The sequence below is a fragment of the Temnothorax americanus genome, unplaced genomic scaffold (assembly GCF_048541705.1).
Source record: "Temnothorax americanus isolate GAGA-0224 unplaced genomic scaffold, ASM4854170v1 Scaffold24, whole genome shotgun sequence".
In the NCBI taxonomy this organism is placed as follows: domain Eukaryota; kingdom Metazoa; phylum Arthropoda; class Insecta; order Hymenoptera; family Formicidae; genus Temnothorax; species Temnothorax americanus.
In genome coordinates this window covers 1639277-1655301 of record NW_027509381.1, presented here as the reverse complement: position 1 = coordinate 1655301, position 16025 = coordinate 1639277, and the positions used below count along the sequence as shown (strand labels likewise).

The 16025-nt window shown below is 41.1% G+C and overlaps 2 protein-coding genes across 3 annotated transcripts in view; one reads left to right on the top strand and one right to left on the bottom strand.

Annotated features, from left to right (window-relative positions):
- The window catches only part of LOC143898604 (uncharacterized), a 206279-nt gene that overhangs the window by 136722 nt on the left and 53532 nt on the right, over positions 1–16025 (top strand). The window contains exon 3 of one of the 2 annotated variants that reach the window (XM_077408187.1): positions 1453–1583. The exons of the other annotated variant lie outside the window; for it this stretch is intronic. Coding sequence (XP_077264313.1) covers positions 1453–1583 — 131 coding nt within the window. The remainder of the gene's footprint in view (positions 1–1452; positions 1584–16025) is intronic. 2 annotated transcript variants of the gene reach the window in all.
- The window catches only part of LOC143898594 (netrin-1), a 214383-nt gene that overhangs the window by 151060 nt on the left and 47298 nt on the right, over positions 1–16025 (bottom strand). The gene's annotated exons all lie outside the window — the stretch shown is intronic.

Below are 16025 nucleotides of genomic sequence, written 5' to 3'. Positions count from 1 at the left end.
CCATCGACCGAGATACGGTCGGTAGGTACGTGATGGAAGGAAGTCAAACGTCGCCGTCGTCACCGCCGTGCAACATATGCGGAAACGATCGAGAGGACGAACGGATGTTTTTTTTTTTTTGAAAAAGGATCTGCAGTGTGAAGAGGCGCCCGAAAACTAATCAGATAGAAACTCAGTAAAATATTTTACATTTTGCATTGAATCAAATATTGCGTTCAGAACAAAAAAAAGAAAAAAAATATTTGAAAATTAAAAAGCTATAATGTTTATCTTTGCTATCTAAATTCCTTTTATATATAAAAAAATACGTTTTTTTTTTATTTTTACTAGTTTAATCAAAAATATCCTACAGGGCAAATAACATTTTTCTACAATCGGTTTTTTGTTTGGAAAAACATGAGAACCATAAGGACGAGTTATAATTTTAAGGCATAATGTTATCTTGACGGATTATCGATTCAACATCCGGTAGCTCTAATCGCGACAAATCTGTCGCTGGTCCCCACTTCTGCTTCCAAGATTATTATCTTATTTCGTTAGAGCTGGCGGCGCCTTATTATCGCCATCAGTAATAAATCAGTCATTTCTGTCGGATCGAACGTCATCGAATTTCGACTACCGCCGATCAACTACCTGCTTTTTCTAATTTTATTAGACGCTATCGGCTAACATCCTTTTGCCTCCGTCATAATTTTCTGAAGAACTTTCAAAGGAGAGAATAAATTACCGTGGACTGATAAATCTTCTGTTTTACTTTATTTCAGAATTTTTTTCAATTTATTGAAAACAACAAATATACAGATTATTTCACAAAAACGGATTTTAAATTCAATAATGTATTACATGATTTAATTAACTATTACTAAAATTGATTAAGTATAATTTGTCTATTAATAAAAATATTCGCAACGTACAGGTAACAATTTAATTAATCGCAAAATTGGCATCATAATTGTTAGTATATCTTCGTCACGTTGCGAATTACCCACAATTGGCGTCTACATTAAAGTACGTAATACGCATCTCATAAATAATAATGCCCCGATTCACATTAAATAAACCTATCTCCCATAAATTATTTTGCATAAATCGATAGTTTGCGCATCACTCATCTGCTTCTCGCGGAACATCCTGCTGTCGTGTATTTTTTTCCGCATTTTAAAAATAACGATCGAGAAAGACACACTTTAAAACAGTTCGCTATGGTACCGGATAAAAAAATGCCGGCTGTCAATAATTCCTATTGCTTCTATTCAGAGGTCCGCGAAATTTGTATTGAATTCATGCTATACAGATTCTTTCGCGGAACACGTGTGTTTCATGTACGCATGATCGCGAATATCGTATAGATATCGCGAGTGTACGTAGATGCGTTTGTGTTAGTAAACACTAACCACAGGTAATGTACGATGCCCGTAAATTTATCGAAGCGTTTGCGCCGTAAATTTTCAGAGTAAACGCGGTCCATCATCCCGATCTGGCTTGCACGCAAATGCGCGGGCGCTTATGGTCGCAATTCGCACCTACCAATTGGATAGAAACTCGAGAGACAAACTGCCTCGACTGCAATCAAGAGCTTCTCGGTACGTGCCCCTGTCAAATAACGTATTTACTATACTTTGTAATGTCATTATTAATTTCCATTACAGCACGTAATGGTGATTTTATAATAATCGATTGCCCACAGCAAGAATTGTTATTATGTCACGCGGAAACAAAACGTATTTTCATGAAATCGTCAGTAGCCAAATTATAATTAGTTATTTGTTTAAAAATTTAAAGAATTTATCACGTCGAGATGTGGGGATTTATGCGATTGTTTAAAAATCCAAAGATTTCTGTAATTTTAAATGTAAATATCTCGAACACTACAATACAACTCTGATCAACATACAGAACAATTCTGATATTTCAATGGTTGTTTGACAATTTAAGACTCTATAGATTTGAATCAAATATAAATTATAAACATTTTTCGTTAAAAATTATCATTCCCATATATTTTCTATCAAAAATAAATTTTAATTTTAATTTACATACTATTTCTGTGTTATTTACGATTCAGATGCATATCATTAGAAATTTTATGATTGCAATATGTATGCATGACATTTTCTTTTCGGGACGCGAAACACGCAATGAAAAGTATTTTACGTGAAAAATAATTTATTCGCATTGTATTCATAAATCGCACGTTGGCGAAATTCACTTCTCTTCGCTGAATTAATTTGGGCGCGGTTGCGAGGAACTTTCGGCGGGTAACTTTTAGCTGATGCGTAAGAAGCATAAAGCACGAGATGGGAGCGAGACGTAAAATCTGTTTGCATTATATCATCTCGGAGGTAGGTGTGGGGTCCGATCGGGTTGTTACGAGTTTTGCGAGCCCCTCTCGCGTCGGCTCTCCTACGTGAACGACTGGTCGTTAGACGCGAAGACTCGGCCTCGGCGCCCGGGTAGCCGCGCTCGAGTGTGCGCTGGCCGCGTTTACACAGTAAATATATCAATGAATTTACGATGCTCGCTGATCCCTAATGGCCCCACAAACAGATCTTCGTCGGGGAATGCGCTTTCGTTCCGTGCTTTTGGCTCTCGTCGTCGTCGTACGATGAGATTCAAGACTCATCTTCGAATGGCGCGGATAACGCGAGATTACGGCAGATGCCGATCGAGTACCTAACGCCGAACGGAAGCGCTCATCTGCTCATCCCTCATTCAGTTCACACGCGGGATCGGCCGTTTCGCTCTTGGATCTCGTTTATACGATTGAGCGCCGCGGCGCCGGCGGACATTTCATCCGCGCGTAGGCGATGCGGAAAATTCGGGAGGCGATTTCGGCCGGCTGAGCGAAACAGAAGTGCGTTTTAATTGGACGGATTCGAACGGTGATATCAGCGATTTTAAATGCAAACTAATTGACCTGACCTATCTACCGTCCACGACAATCGCGCGTGAGTGACAACGATTTATCGCGTCTATTTTTTTTTTGCAGCACGGAACAAAAGCACGGGAAATTACGTGCATCGATTTGTTTGAATCTCTGAAGGCTCGAAGTGGGAAACGGGGCACGTTCCGTATTAGTGAAAGAAATGCAAATATTGTAGTTATAGATTTAATTTTATTCGTGACGTATATATATATAACCTAAAAGGATTTTACGCAAATTGAATGGATTCTCAAATAATGAGCTTTATTACATTTCGTTTAGATAATTAAATTTATTCTGTAAATGGCTTTTACATTTCACGCATTTATTTCTGAAAATAACTATGGTCAAAATTTTCCTTCCAGTTCATTAAATAGTAATAACAATATCTTTCAATAGAATAATCTATAATTAATGTTATTAATATCTGTAACAATATGTTTGTTTTATAATTGTTCATGTTTTATAATTATAATGATGAAAATATATTTATAAATTTACAAAAATATATATATACGGTAACATGAACATCGTTACAGCTCCTATTGTCCGCTCGTCTACAATCTAATGCACCGAACAACAATCTCTTGCCTGATGTAACAAAAGAATTGGACCATTGCAAAATTAAAATACACGTGACAGAAGTATTTACATTATATCCCGAATCTCCATCCGACTCTGTATACCCCCGGAACGGAACGCAAAAGTGCATTAAAATCCGTAATCTCGAAATCGCCACTCGTTTCATTTCGTCCATTTTCTACGGTCGATGCGTCTGATTCCTCGTCGGCGAAATACATTGCTCGTTACGCCCACTTTTATTTGTATACAACGCCGAGCGGATACGAGGCGTCGATATTTTATTTCTTTTTTTTTTTGTAATTTCGTTCGCTCCGCGACAGCGACAGCGCGAGAAGGCCGGGAAGCGGAAAAAGAAGCTATACAAGCGCAAAGCCGAAGCAGCATTAGCTTTTAGCACGCCGGTGGTGGTGCGGGAGGGAGAAATAAAAAGCGGTAAAAAAGCGTGATGCAGTGGGAAGAGAGGGGAGGCGTAGAAGGAGGCGAAAAATCATTTGAAAATTACAGTCGCGCGGCCATTAGCCCGGACGGCGTCCTGAATTTTTTACCAAGAGGTTTTACCGGCCGACAGCTCGGTCCACCCGCTAGTAAAAAGCGTATCCGCACGGTCTCCTTTGCTTCCCGCTGTATCTTTTGTGAAACGACTGGCTCACAATTAATTTTCAATGACAGTCGCGATTTTCACGGTGTTTAACACTTTTTCAAATAGAAAGACGTTTCTGCCTCATTGACATTAGTGTAAAGGAAGTATATATTATATAATTACTAACGGTTCCTTTTTTTATACAACTGAAGAGGTTTTTTTGGGATAAGATGTCCTGTGCATTATGTATTAATTTCACTTTGCTGTATTACATCTGCACATAATTTTGTTTTATATAAGAATTTTATTTCATCTTTTTGTGTGTGCGTGATGATGAGAGAATTTACAAATTGTTATAAAGTATAACTAAAGAATATAAGATGTATAAGTCACACACATTAAAGTCTCGCTAAATTTTTGAAAAATGTTTACAAATAGACATTATAATGAATAGACAATAACACTGAAACAAGAGACATATTCTTCATCTTGGTCCCTACTAATTTCCAGTAGTTCTGGGATACTTCGTAAAGTTACATCCTACAGACGTCTTGAACATCAGATTAACATACGTGGTATTTTACCTTCCGTTATTTGAACATCGATCACGCGATGTCGAACACGATTTTTCACGTCGAATCACGCGGCTATCGCTTTGAGCTCGTAACACACGACGATAAATAAAGCGCCATTTTATTTATACAGTCTCTCTCGTAATGATCTGTTAGTCCGGAACGTGAAAGGCGCGAGGAAGAATGTTTTTTCTTCCCTAAACACGATAGCGACACGAGCGCAATGAACGAAAGCCGAAAAACACTTAAGGGCTCTAATCAAGATCGTAAATATGTCCGCTACTCGCGTAGTTTCTTTTTCCGCCGCGGGATTGAGAAATTTTGCTTTAGCATCGTGTGGCCCTTTATCGCCGTCCGGGGCCTTTAAGAATTTTTCTCATCATACGAGTGAGCATGGGAGTCAAGAGATTACGGGACGAGATACGCGCGGTGACGGATGGCTCTCCCCGACCGATAGCTTTTTTTCGATTAGATACATCGGAGGCGAACGGTTACTGCGAGCCGATCAAATTCGACAGTTAAATCGTCCATGCTGTCCCTAAATGTAAACGTTTTGAAACGATTGGTTGATAAAAGTGCTGAAATAAAAAGAGCTACAAATCTGCAATTAAAAAAAAATTAATATATTATTACATTATTATGTATATCAATTGAATCATTGATTAACTTAGCGAAAAGGAACTTTTCAAAAACTTTGTGATGTAGGTATTATTATATCGCCATTATATTGGATTCTATACGCATAGTCAACAATCACCTAGTACCTCCATTAATAAATTGACACGTATGGCTTTGCTAAATGCGCCGCTTTCCGGTCGACTAAATCTATCAATAACGTAACAACGCTTATGCGCTTTAGGGACGGCTGACAGTCCGGAAGAGCCCTGGCATTACCTGCTATCCATCTGCAGGATGTGTCCCCTTCCTGGACTGGCGAATCGACCCATTGTTGTCCTCGAATAACAGGCTTAATCTCCCCACAATTTCTCGAATCGTCCCTTTTACGTTTCTCCCAGTCACCCCCTCCTTCTCTCTCTGTCTCTCGTACATATAGACGATATTCCTCTCCTCTATCCCCCTATACCTCACACATTGGCGCACATCACTGACATGTATCCACGTGCGCTTGCTCGCATAAAATAATATATACAATACATCGGGAACCGATGCTCAAATTACGAGAGCAGGCGCGAGTGCGCTCGTCCAGAAAATTGCAGCTTATTTTCGCCCGATCATCGTGGAAGGGGGGGAGCATTCGTTGCCGTCCTCTGTGTTCGAGCGTTTCGACACGGGCTCCGCGGTCCCTGACGAATCACTAAACTCTTCCTCCCTCTCACGACACCGCAAGCATCCAGAATACGACCAAGGTTTCCCTGTTCTTCTGCTTGTCTGCCCCCGGATCCTTTTCTTGCCGTTCTTCCTGCCTCGTGACACACCGCGCTTGACGCGACAGGCAATGAATTTGTACCGTGACATTGGAAAACCGCTTTTATTTAACAGTTTCCAAAATTGCCGAATTGCGGTAGCATGTTGATGGCGTTGGCAATGCCACCTCGTATCCCGCAGGGACGACTGGCCCGCAGCCATTTGGGTTTAGCTAACTCATGGACTCAATATACCACGGACACATTCACATACATTTGTACATCGTATATATACCCACGTGTATATGTTTTTGTGGGTGATAATGCTGTAAATTCGAGAAAAAATGAAAATAAGTGACAATCTAATTGAAGAATAATAAGAAGATTAAGAACTAGGTTCATATTCGTGCTAGATATAGATGGAGCAAGTTAATGAAAGTTACAGCTCACTTTTTATTTATAGATATAAATATTCATTTAAAAGAACGTTGCCTCCTAAATTGATTTTCTTGTTTAGTCCACAAGTCTAAAACTGACCCGTTTCTTAATGTATAAAATTCATAAACTTGAAGTAGTTAATAAAAAATTTAGGAGATGGTCACCAATGCGATACATCTGCCATTATGATAAAAAAAGAATAGCAATGCTTTTTTAATAAATATACCCAATCAATTTCTTTCAGATTTTCAATGTAAAAAACCGCCGTCTTAATTTCCGTATTTTTTTCGAAACGCCTAATATGATTCGACGTTCCATCGTAGTACGACTCTCACGACCGGCTCCTATTAACTTCGGGAAACACCGAGTTCTAAGTGGAAGCCACGCGCTTTCACGCACGACAAATCGAATATAAATCACAACTAGGACGAGCCGAGCCGAAGTTAATGAATCGTGCGTTCCGGTCTTTAGATGCGGCAGCGCGCATACTTAACGGCGATCGCCGTAAGAGACGAAGGCGCGGCTCCACGTCCAGCAGAGAGACGATCCTAATTTGCTCCCCCGTGTCTTCGGCCCTCTGGTGCTCCGCCGCTGGCATTTCCTCTTCACGCTTGAAAGGCGCGCGCGCCATTCGTTCGTTTCACTGGCATATTCGCGCACCGAGAAAGAGATATACCGTACGGCGCGGAGTCGCGTTATATAGAGATAGAGACGTCATTAAATACCGCGATATCGACGGTGTTTGCGCGGCACTTTGACCGCTTGTCCGCGCAACCAGCTTTTCAGGCCATTGTTTCGCAATGACAGTCCGGACAATCCGCGCTCGTAGCCGGAATCTTTACGGCCACGGGTATTAACGGCGGGTTCTGTGTTTCGATTCGGCCGGCCGGAAACGTGGAACGCGATGTGCGTTCGCGACTTGTAACAGCGCTAAAAACGCATCGGGCACTTTATCGGCCGTGTTCGACGTGTGGCAAGGATAAAAGGCGGCGAGTAAACGGCCAGCCGGCCGGCCGGCCGGTCGGCGCGACGTGTCGCGCGATTTTGCGCGTTTTAATAAATTATCGCGAGATATACCGCGGAGATTTTCTCAGGCGACGCGACGGTGCTTTTAGGAATTTCATTACACCATATGCGCGAGTTTATAATATATAGAGGAAGTTAAACTGTGCCGTTCTCAAAGTAGTTTCAATCTGCAGAATGACTTTATGCGTTATTGTAATCAAAACTTGCGTAATATTGTAGTGATTTTTGTATTATAACGTAGACTTACAATTTGACGGCAGGGGTTGGTTCTGCAATGCGGAATCGACTCCAAAATTTTACTTTTCCGCTAGAGCAAATTTCGTGAAACATTAAAAATCAAATTCTGCGCCAATGTTATCTCAAATATAATGACCAAACTATAATCCTCCTCAAATACAATTCCATGTGCGTTATATGCGTTTTTAAAAAATCCCTTGTCCACGCAGTACAGAGAGCAAAAATCAATACAGAACTAAAAATCACGAAATTGGTTTTTTGTTGCTTAACCGCATCCAATTGTGTAACTTACTGTATAATTTGCGAGATATAACATGTATTTTTTAATTACATTCTTGATTACAAAAATTGATGGAACTTTACTTGATTCTGTTTTTGAAACGCAGAGTTCGTGGATAATATTTCAGTTATGATAACGCAATCAGCATTTTCCGTGACAAAGTATAAGCCTCGTGATTGACGTCGCTTCTTATCACCCACGTGAGAGTATATGGCAATAAAATTCAGTAAAGGCCGCTAATTTTGTGGCACGATATAAATAGAATTCGCGGTTTCTCCACGTTGGAGGCCTCGTTTTTTCTTTCGTTTCCAGTATTATTATCTCTCCCGTGATTCTCGCGCGCGTGTCTTGCGGTGTCCATCACGAGCATGCCCACCGATAAACCTAATATCGCGCGCGTGTGTGTTTGTGTGTGTGTGTGTGGCCCACCATGGAACATCTCGAGTGCGACAGAGAAAGAGGAACAACCGTAATTTCTTACACGACGATTCGACGCCTCTGTTTCCCCTCAAAACGCCCACGCGTGCACGCGCGCTCCTATATGCAAGTAGGTTATACACCGTGTCCCGAAACGTGCGATACCGCTCGTCGAGGGGACGATTTCTCCGATAGTCGATAATTAGAAAATCTCTCGGGAGAGACACATTAAGCCAAATACGTGAAAAGCTTTTATGTAGTTTCCTGACATTATCGCTGTCTTAACCGGAGTAGTGTTCGTTCGCGTCTCATCTAATTCTTGCGCATTTCAAGATGCACGCCTGTTAGTCCTCAAGTCATAATGGAAACTGATTGTGAGCCGCATAGATTAGATTGTATGCCACAAATGGATCAACTACTCGAGCCTCCATGCATCCGTCTTCACTTTCTCCGCGGCGTACAATCGCGGAGCAACCTTTCACCCCCGATCTGTCACCAATGCGGTGTGTACCAAGAATGAATAATAAATCTTTTAAATTTATGAATGGATTCTATCGATGACGGTACGGAATGCGGATGGTGCCCGACGACGCGCATTCATTTTTCACCGCGGAACATTGCAAATCGTGTACGGCATTTTATATATCGTTATCTTATGGGCAGTTCTCCTTCCCTCCCTTTTGATTCTCTTTGCCCGACACCGTTCCGTGAATTCGCACCGATTAATTCAGTAGTTCTCGGTTCTCGGCGTACACCCCGTTCAAAGGAAACCCGCGCGTGAATTCCGGTTCGCATGTTGGCTACTTGGCTACCTTAAAAATACAGAATCGCGCCGGGAATCGTATTTCGCCTATCCCATTTGTTTGCCCGCGAAGAGTGTATAATTGCGTTCTCTCTTTCTCTCCCTCGTCGTCTTTCGAATCGATGCGATCGACTCTGGGCCGGGCCGCGCGTGCGAGTATGCAAACCAGCGTATATACATATTTATGCGCGCACACGTGATCGAGTGCGCACGCGGATGCACACAACCGAAGGATCTATATGGAATCTAAGAAGGGAAAGGCAACGAGATTTGAACTTCCACTCAGCTGTTGAGCGATCGATGATATATATGGACAACTTGGATACAATTTACTGGGTAAATTGTTAATTGCACAGTGAGAGTAATCAAGAATTTGAGAATAATCGCAGAATGATCTTATTAAAAAATATTCAACAATATATTTTAAAATTACACATTGAGCGTGATAAATGACAGACGATTTTTAACTTAATTTAATCGAATTTCTCTGGAGGTCCAAATGAAACTCGATAATTATTATTAATATCTCCAAAAGATAATCAGATAATATCAGATTCCAAAGGTTTAGTCATCCCCGCGAGCCACGCGTGTGCGGGATGAACGTGCACAACGTGAAAAGACACAGAGGGGGGGAAAAAACGACGGAAGCGGAGGCGAAAAGAGAACCAGACGAGGCAGGGCTTTAATGTTTCGCATAAGATAGGTACGTTTCTTGTCCTGGGTGCGAAACAGCGGAATGCGCGCGAACGCAGTCGTCTGACGACTCGCGCGAGTCATTGCGAATAGCATTAGCTCGGCTAGATGCTATACAAGAAGCGCCGAGGGAGAAGGTGCGCCGTCTGCATACTTTGTGCACAACGACACTTGTCAATTTTAAATTACAAATGAGAAAACCCATAAATTCTGTCGTAGACGGCACTTAACGATAATAACGATCGTTGGCCGGCGACGAAGTCATTGAGAAACAGATTAATAATGTTTCATTTAATCGGAAAGTGCGTTAGGCGTAAAATTATGCAGATCTTAGCGCGTTTAGCAATACACAGCGTTCTTGTCGCGTTCGCGCTGCTTTGGCGCAACACCGGAATTATTAAGTAAATTGGATACTTTTATCCAATTTGCTTAATTGTAATTCCACTACTTTAGCTAGCGTTCAAATAAATTTAATGAGTAATTTAATGATTTCAAATGACGGGTTGAATGAACGAGAAGTATTTTTCACATTTGTTATTTTAAAATATTTCAATTAAACTTTTGTAATATCTTAGAATGCAGTATGTATTTTTTTCTTAAGTAGCCACTTTATTATTTCACTTCACTGCGTATTCAACGATTAATTTCGTTTCAATGTAATGTACATATACGCAAATATTACGCTACAGTGACAATTGTATGATATACGCTTCACGTAATAACTTTCACCAAATAAGAAAAATCATCGTGAACAGGGATCAAAAACAATAGGCATTATCATATTGTGCAATAAGCATTCTAATTTGCAACTAGATAAGTTGCGTAACTTTTGTGCTTTTTATTCAAATGCCATATGTTTCGAAATATAGAAGACGCTTTATGGCAGAATCATGACATTTATATTTATTATAAAGAAATTTTTTTGGCCACTAAGTGCTCAAAAGATATATCAGTGACACAAACAGATTTGTATAATTGTGACATGTACTTTCCAAATTGATAAGTCAATTATTTTTGATAAAAACTTTCGTCGAGAATTGAGAGAGAATTTAAGATAAATAAATACTCGAAAAAAAGGCTTCTAGAAAATTGGCATCGATAAATTATAAATTTATTTAACACTTTGTTGTAACGAAATATGTCAAATATTAATAATAACGATATATCAAATTATTCGGATTATTTATAGCATAATCAGCAAGTCGGCGCGGCGGTGCGTGACTAAAAAGATTTGTAAATCGTATCGTATTCGATAGGAAAACACTGTGATATCGAGTTTTCTGGTCTAGGCACGGTCTCGTTCGCTCTCACTCGGCACATGCAATTTATCACTCGTACTCGCCGCGTTTCAATAATCAAACAGCCGCCTGCGATAGTCCAAATTTTTATATGTAAAGTGTCGCGTAAGATATACGATTGGCGCGGCCGGTTACGTATACGCCCCGGCATCTAATACCACTGAATGAAATATCCACGCTAAACTCCGTTGTGGCCGTAAATCAAGCGGCACATAAAGGAAACCGATGTCGTTGACGAAATTCCCGTTTAGATTCATAAAAAGTACGAGGATAATGATGAAAAACACGGCAAATAAGAACGCTACCAAATCTGTAGTTCTCCTTTCAGTTACGCCACCTTCAGAATGTCTGTGTGTGACTTGAAATAAAAACAATATATATACATCTCTCATTTTAGACAGAAGAAAGAATTAGCGTAAAAATAACAGATCAGTGAAAAATAACTTTTTCTATGCGTGATAATCAAAACGGAACATTGGAAACTTCTTTCGGCCTTTTATATACAACCGCGTTTTATTTTACATGTATAGGGTATAAGCTTCGAGAGATTATTCCTGTTGCATTTTACAGCGATTCGGAGCGCAAATCGTCAATTTTACGCTTCCAATCACGCCATACAAAAAAAAAAGAAGGAAAGAGCACAGCAAACATCAAAGATTCATCTCTCGGACTCGCGCACACTTCAAAGCACATTTCCGTTTTTCCTGCCGATTCCGTTCGTGCCAATGGCGAGCCTTACTTTGACGCGTATTTTCTCGGGGGAGGCTGCAAATGAAATTTTGTGCTATCGGCATTTTATCATGGGGAAATGCAGACTATCAACAGACTAAATAACGCGTCAAAGGATATCGTATAAATCTGCAGACGAATGAGAAAAAGTAAAACGATTATGACAGACGTATTTATTCTTGCAGTATTCTTAGAACGCACGATTTTAATCACAGACCGCTTCTTCCCTTCTAGATCAATGTGTTTATTATACCTAGTTAGATAGGCTATTGTTGCAAGTATTTCAAAATTACGTCCTTCTCCCAAATGCAATTTAAATTCGCAATGGCTTTGACAGTTATTTGAAAGTTATTTTCAATCCTAGAAACATTTTAAACTAGGTACAGAGTTAAAATTGGGCTTTCAATAAAATCTCGAAAGGGAAAGGGACGAAGGCGTATAGTCACGTGCGAGAAGTCTTATATAGTGTTTCATTTATTACGTTTTAAAAACCCCTTTGAGGCCAGAAGGCTAGACCTGTCGGTGACCGTCGCGAGCAGTGGTTGCGCCCCGGGCGAGCACAACCCCGATTCGTTCGCCGGGAGAAAGCGTACACCGTGTATACACGCACACGTGCGGCGATGAGAGCTACAAAGAGCCATATTCGGAAAGGCGAGGAAGAATCGTCCCTGCCACGCCAGGAGCGCTAATCCGGTTTCACCCTCGGGGGAAAGACGTGGCCCTGACGTGCAACGGGTGATATTGGGTCAGCCTCGACGAGGGTGCCCGCCGGTCGCGTTGCCCCGCTGGCTGCTGGTGTGGTTCCTCTCTTATCCTCCGGCACACCGGGGAAACCGAATCAACCCCGTAGACGCGGCGGACGCTCCGGGCGTACGTCAATCCGCACTAACCTGTCCGTAACTGTTATGTCTCGGCGGATACTCGTCTTGGGTTCGCGGTAAGTTCGTTTGTCTGTTGCGGCTAATCGAAGGGGACGCCGACGGGACCGCCGATGGGGAAACGGAAGAGAGCGCGGAACCGGCGAGGAAGCGGAACGGTAATCCTTTTAAGCGAGAAAAATTCTCGGAACATGTCGAGAAAGGCGCTCGCTGGAACGTGCGCTGAGAGAAGTTATTGAGGAAAATTACCGGGTACCGTGTATACAGGGCTGGCCGGTTAGTTTCTCCATAATAGGTAGTATAAAAGTGACACTGAAAGATATATTGGCGGCTGTTTGAAAATTAAAGGAGTTCTCGAGATTCTTTAGAGATTCTTTTATGCAAAGATGTACACGAATCGATATATAGAAATCTAGCACCTCAGACAGAAACGTTATAACGCGGAGATTAAATTGGGGCCTGCCATTTAGGCTTAGTGTCGCGCGCGTGAGGGTCAGATGCACAAGAGGATTAAACCGAAAGCCCTCCTGCATTTGACCGGGATTCAATCATAGATGTTACCGTATTTGCAAATTAATAGCGGAATTAATCCGGATTTTATTGCGATGTAGAACGTTGAATAATCAATGACGCATTGATTTCGCGCGATAGAATACAACGCGGTTTTTCAAGAACACATCTTTCCGCCATAAATAGCCTCATCTTTTAACAATTTGCAGCAACAGTTTAATGCGCATTTGCCATAATAATTTGAATAATATTCAATAATAACGCGAATAGAATTTATCATTTGCAATAATAATTAACTGAAATCTAATTAATCATAATTCTGTATATGTTAATCGTATTACGATCTGTATTTTGATTATTTGTCGATTAAAACAGGCATGAATGCTCTGTACACGCTTCAAAATCACAACTAAATGCGTAACAATAACGCGCTATAGCGTATATGCGCGCATGTTTGTATCTATAACTATAATTGATTGAAAAATTGATATATTTTCAATTTTCTTATTTTTGGTTTATAAGTAAATAAACTTTAACCCTTTAAATAATCCTACATAGTCATAATTCATATATGTTTCACTTAATATAAAAAAATACCCCCAAAAAATAAAAATCATGTAAAAAAAATCACACATCTTTGAATTACATTGAAAGATTACATCAAGTCGAGACTCTATTTCGAAAACAGAACGCGACAGCATTTTCGATTGAAATCGCGATGCATCCATCGACAGGACACGACACGCTACGTAAAACCAATTATTCTCTCTCTCTCTCTCTCTCTCTCTCTCTCTCTCTCTCTCTCTCTCCCTGGAACTTCGTTACGTTCCACGTGACATCGCATTCACGATGCCGCGCAATAATAATTGCACTTACGCGATCGGCCGTATACGAGACGGGAAAGGGAGGATGCGCTCGCCTCCGTTCGGCGGCGGGATGCTTCGCAAATTAAATATTTGCTCGCGCCCCACGGCCGCGAGCCGTGGAATTTTGCGGCGAGGAACGGCCGCGTGTACTTACGGCTCGCATGAATTTAATCGAAATATATCGGCCGTGCGCGGTGATCATCAGTCATCCAAAGGCCGGAGGGCAGAACGGCGGAAACAGGACAGCGAGGAGAGGCGTCCGGGATTTTACGATCTTGCGCCGCCGAGCGGCCAGCCGGCTTGCATCCTCGTGCCTTTCGGGTTTTTGGGCTCGAGATCGCCTCCTGATGGCTTCCCTCAAAGCAGGGGCGATCTCGCTTCGGAGAAATCTCGTCGCGAGAAAGCAAATAAGGCACCCGCGTGCATGGCATCAAGGGAACCGGGTCTGCCGACTATCAAGCGGCGATCGAGCGCCTCGTTTCGGCGCAATAACGACATCTCGTCACAGCCCCGACACGGCCGTCCAAAAATAGATGAAAATGCTTATATACGATAGCTTCATTTTTGATAATGGTACTCGATTCCTTCATCTCTGGTTGACGGTCGAATTAAGTGATTTGGGAAACAACTGCTGCTCTTTTTTCTCTTTCCACAAAAAATGTACAATGTAATCATAAATTGTAATTTTTAAAAGTAAAAATTCATAGAACTATAACTGACACAATAAGAGTTTTCTTATACTCTACTTTATTTAAGGAATCCATGCATCTTTTGTTATGTTTCGTTGCCGAATCTCGATGTCCCTTACGAGAGATGCATAAATCTCTTTATTGTCAGGGTAAACATTATCCGTTATTTTTGCCATTATCGGCCTCCTCTATTTCTACGCTACTTAAGTAATAACAAGTTTCGCATTAATTTTATTAAATTTTCGACGTGCATTCAGGAACCGTCTCGGGGCGAGCGTGATCGTTTTGAGCCCACGTCGCGCTTCTTTAATTCTTCCTTTTACCACGGGTGATTAATTGTTCAAGATTGCGCACGTCCGATGCTTTCTCAACGGTTCACTTCCTTTTTTATTCGACCACTTATGCCGCCCTCGATTTGGCCTGGTATCGAGGAAACGTCCGAAGTCGGCGCGCAAACTTGAAAAATCGAGGGATTTCCACCGCGCGGAGCGAGGTTTCAATTTCGTTTTCCGAATCACTCGACAAAGGAGCATTTATAATCTCTGGGCCGCTCAATCGCGCGTTAAATCGAACGGAAGGATGAAATCGGTTTCCTCCGCGGTAATTTGTCGTATAAGTTCAGATTAAATCCCTCGGGGAGAAATTTCTTATAGCCTTGTACGTACTGAGAGAGTCAATATGACGTGTGTACATGCGTATGTGCGCGCGTGTGAACATGTGTAATCGTTCGTACTGAAATAAAAGAGTTCCACTTGATGTTATAAAATTTATTAAGTACAAAAAATCCGGATAACTTCGCTTATAAACTGAATATAGTATTTCACGATAACACTAATATTATAATCGTAAAAAAGGCAGAATTGTGATAATTTAATGGTCATCTTAAAATAATATCAGATAATTCTGTTTTTACGAAGTTTCATCAATTCAATCGCGTTCCAAACAGTCATAAAATGCTTATCATTATTCGTCAATTCATTTTGATAACTGAAAAATTTGGATGCAAAGTAACGCGGCGCGTGTATATATATACGTAGGCGGTTCCTACGCGTCTTCAAATCAGCATCGAAAAAACAATATAATAAATTGAAGATTGCGTGTTTAGAGTCCTTGCATAAAAGGCGAAGAAACGGTCCGTCTA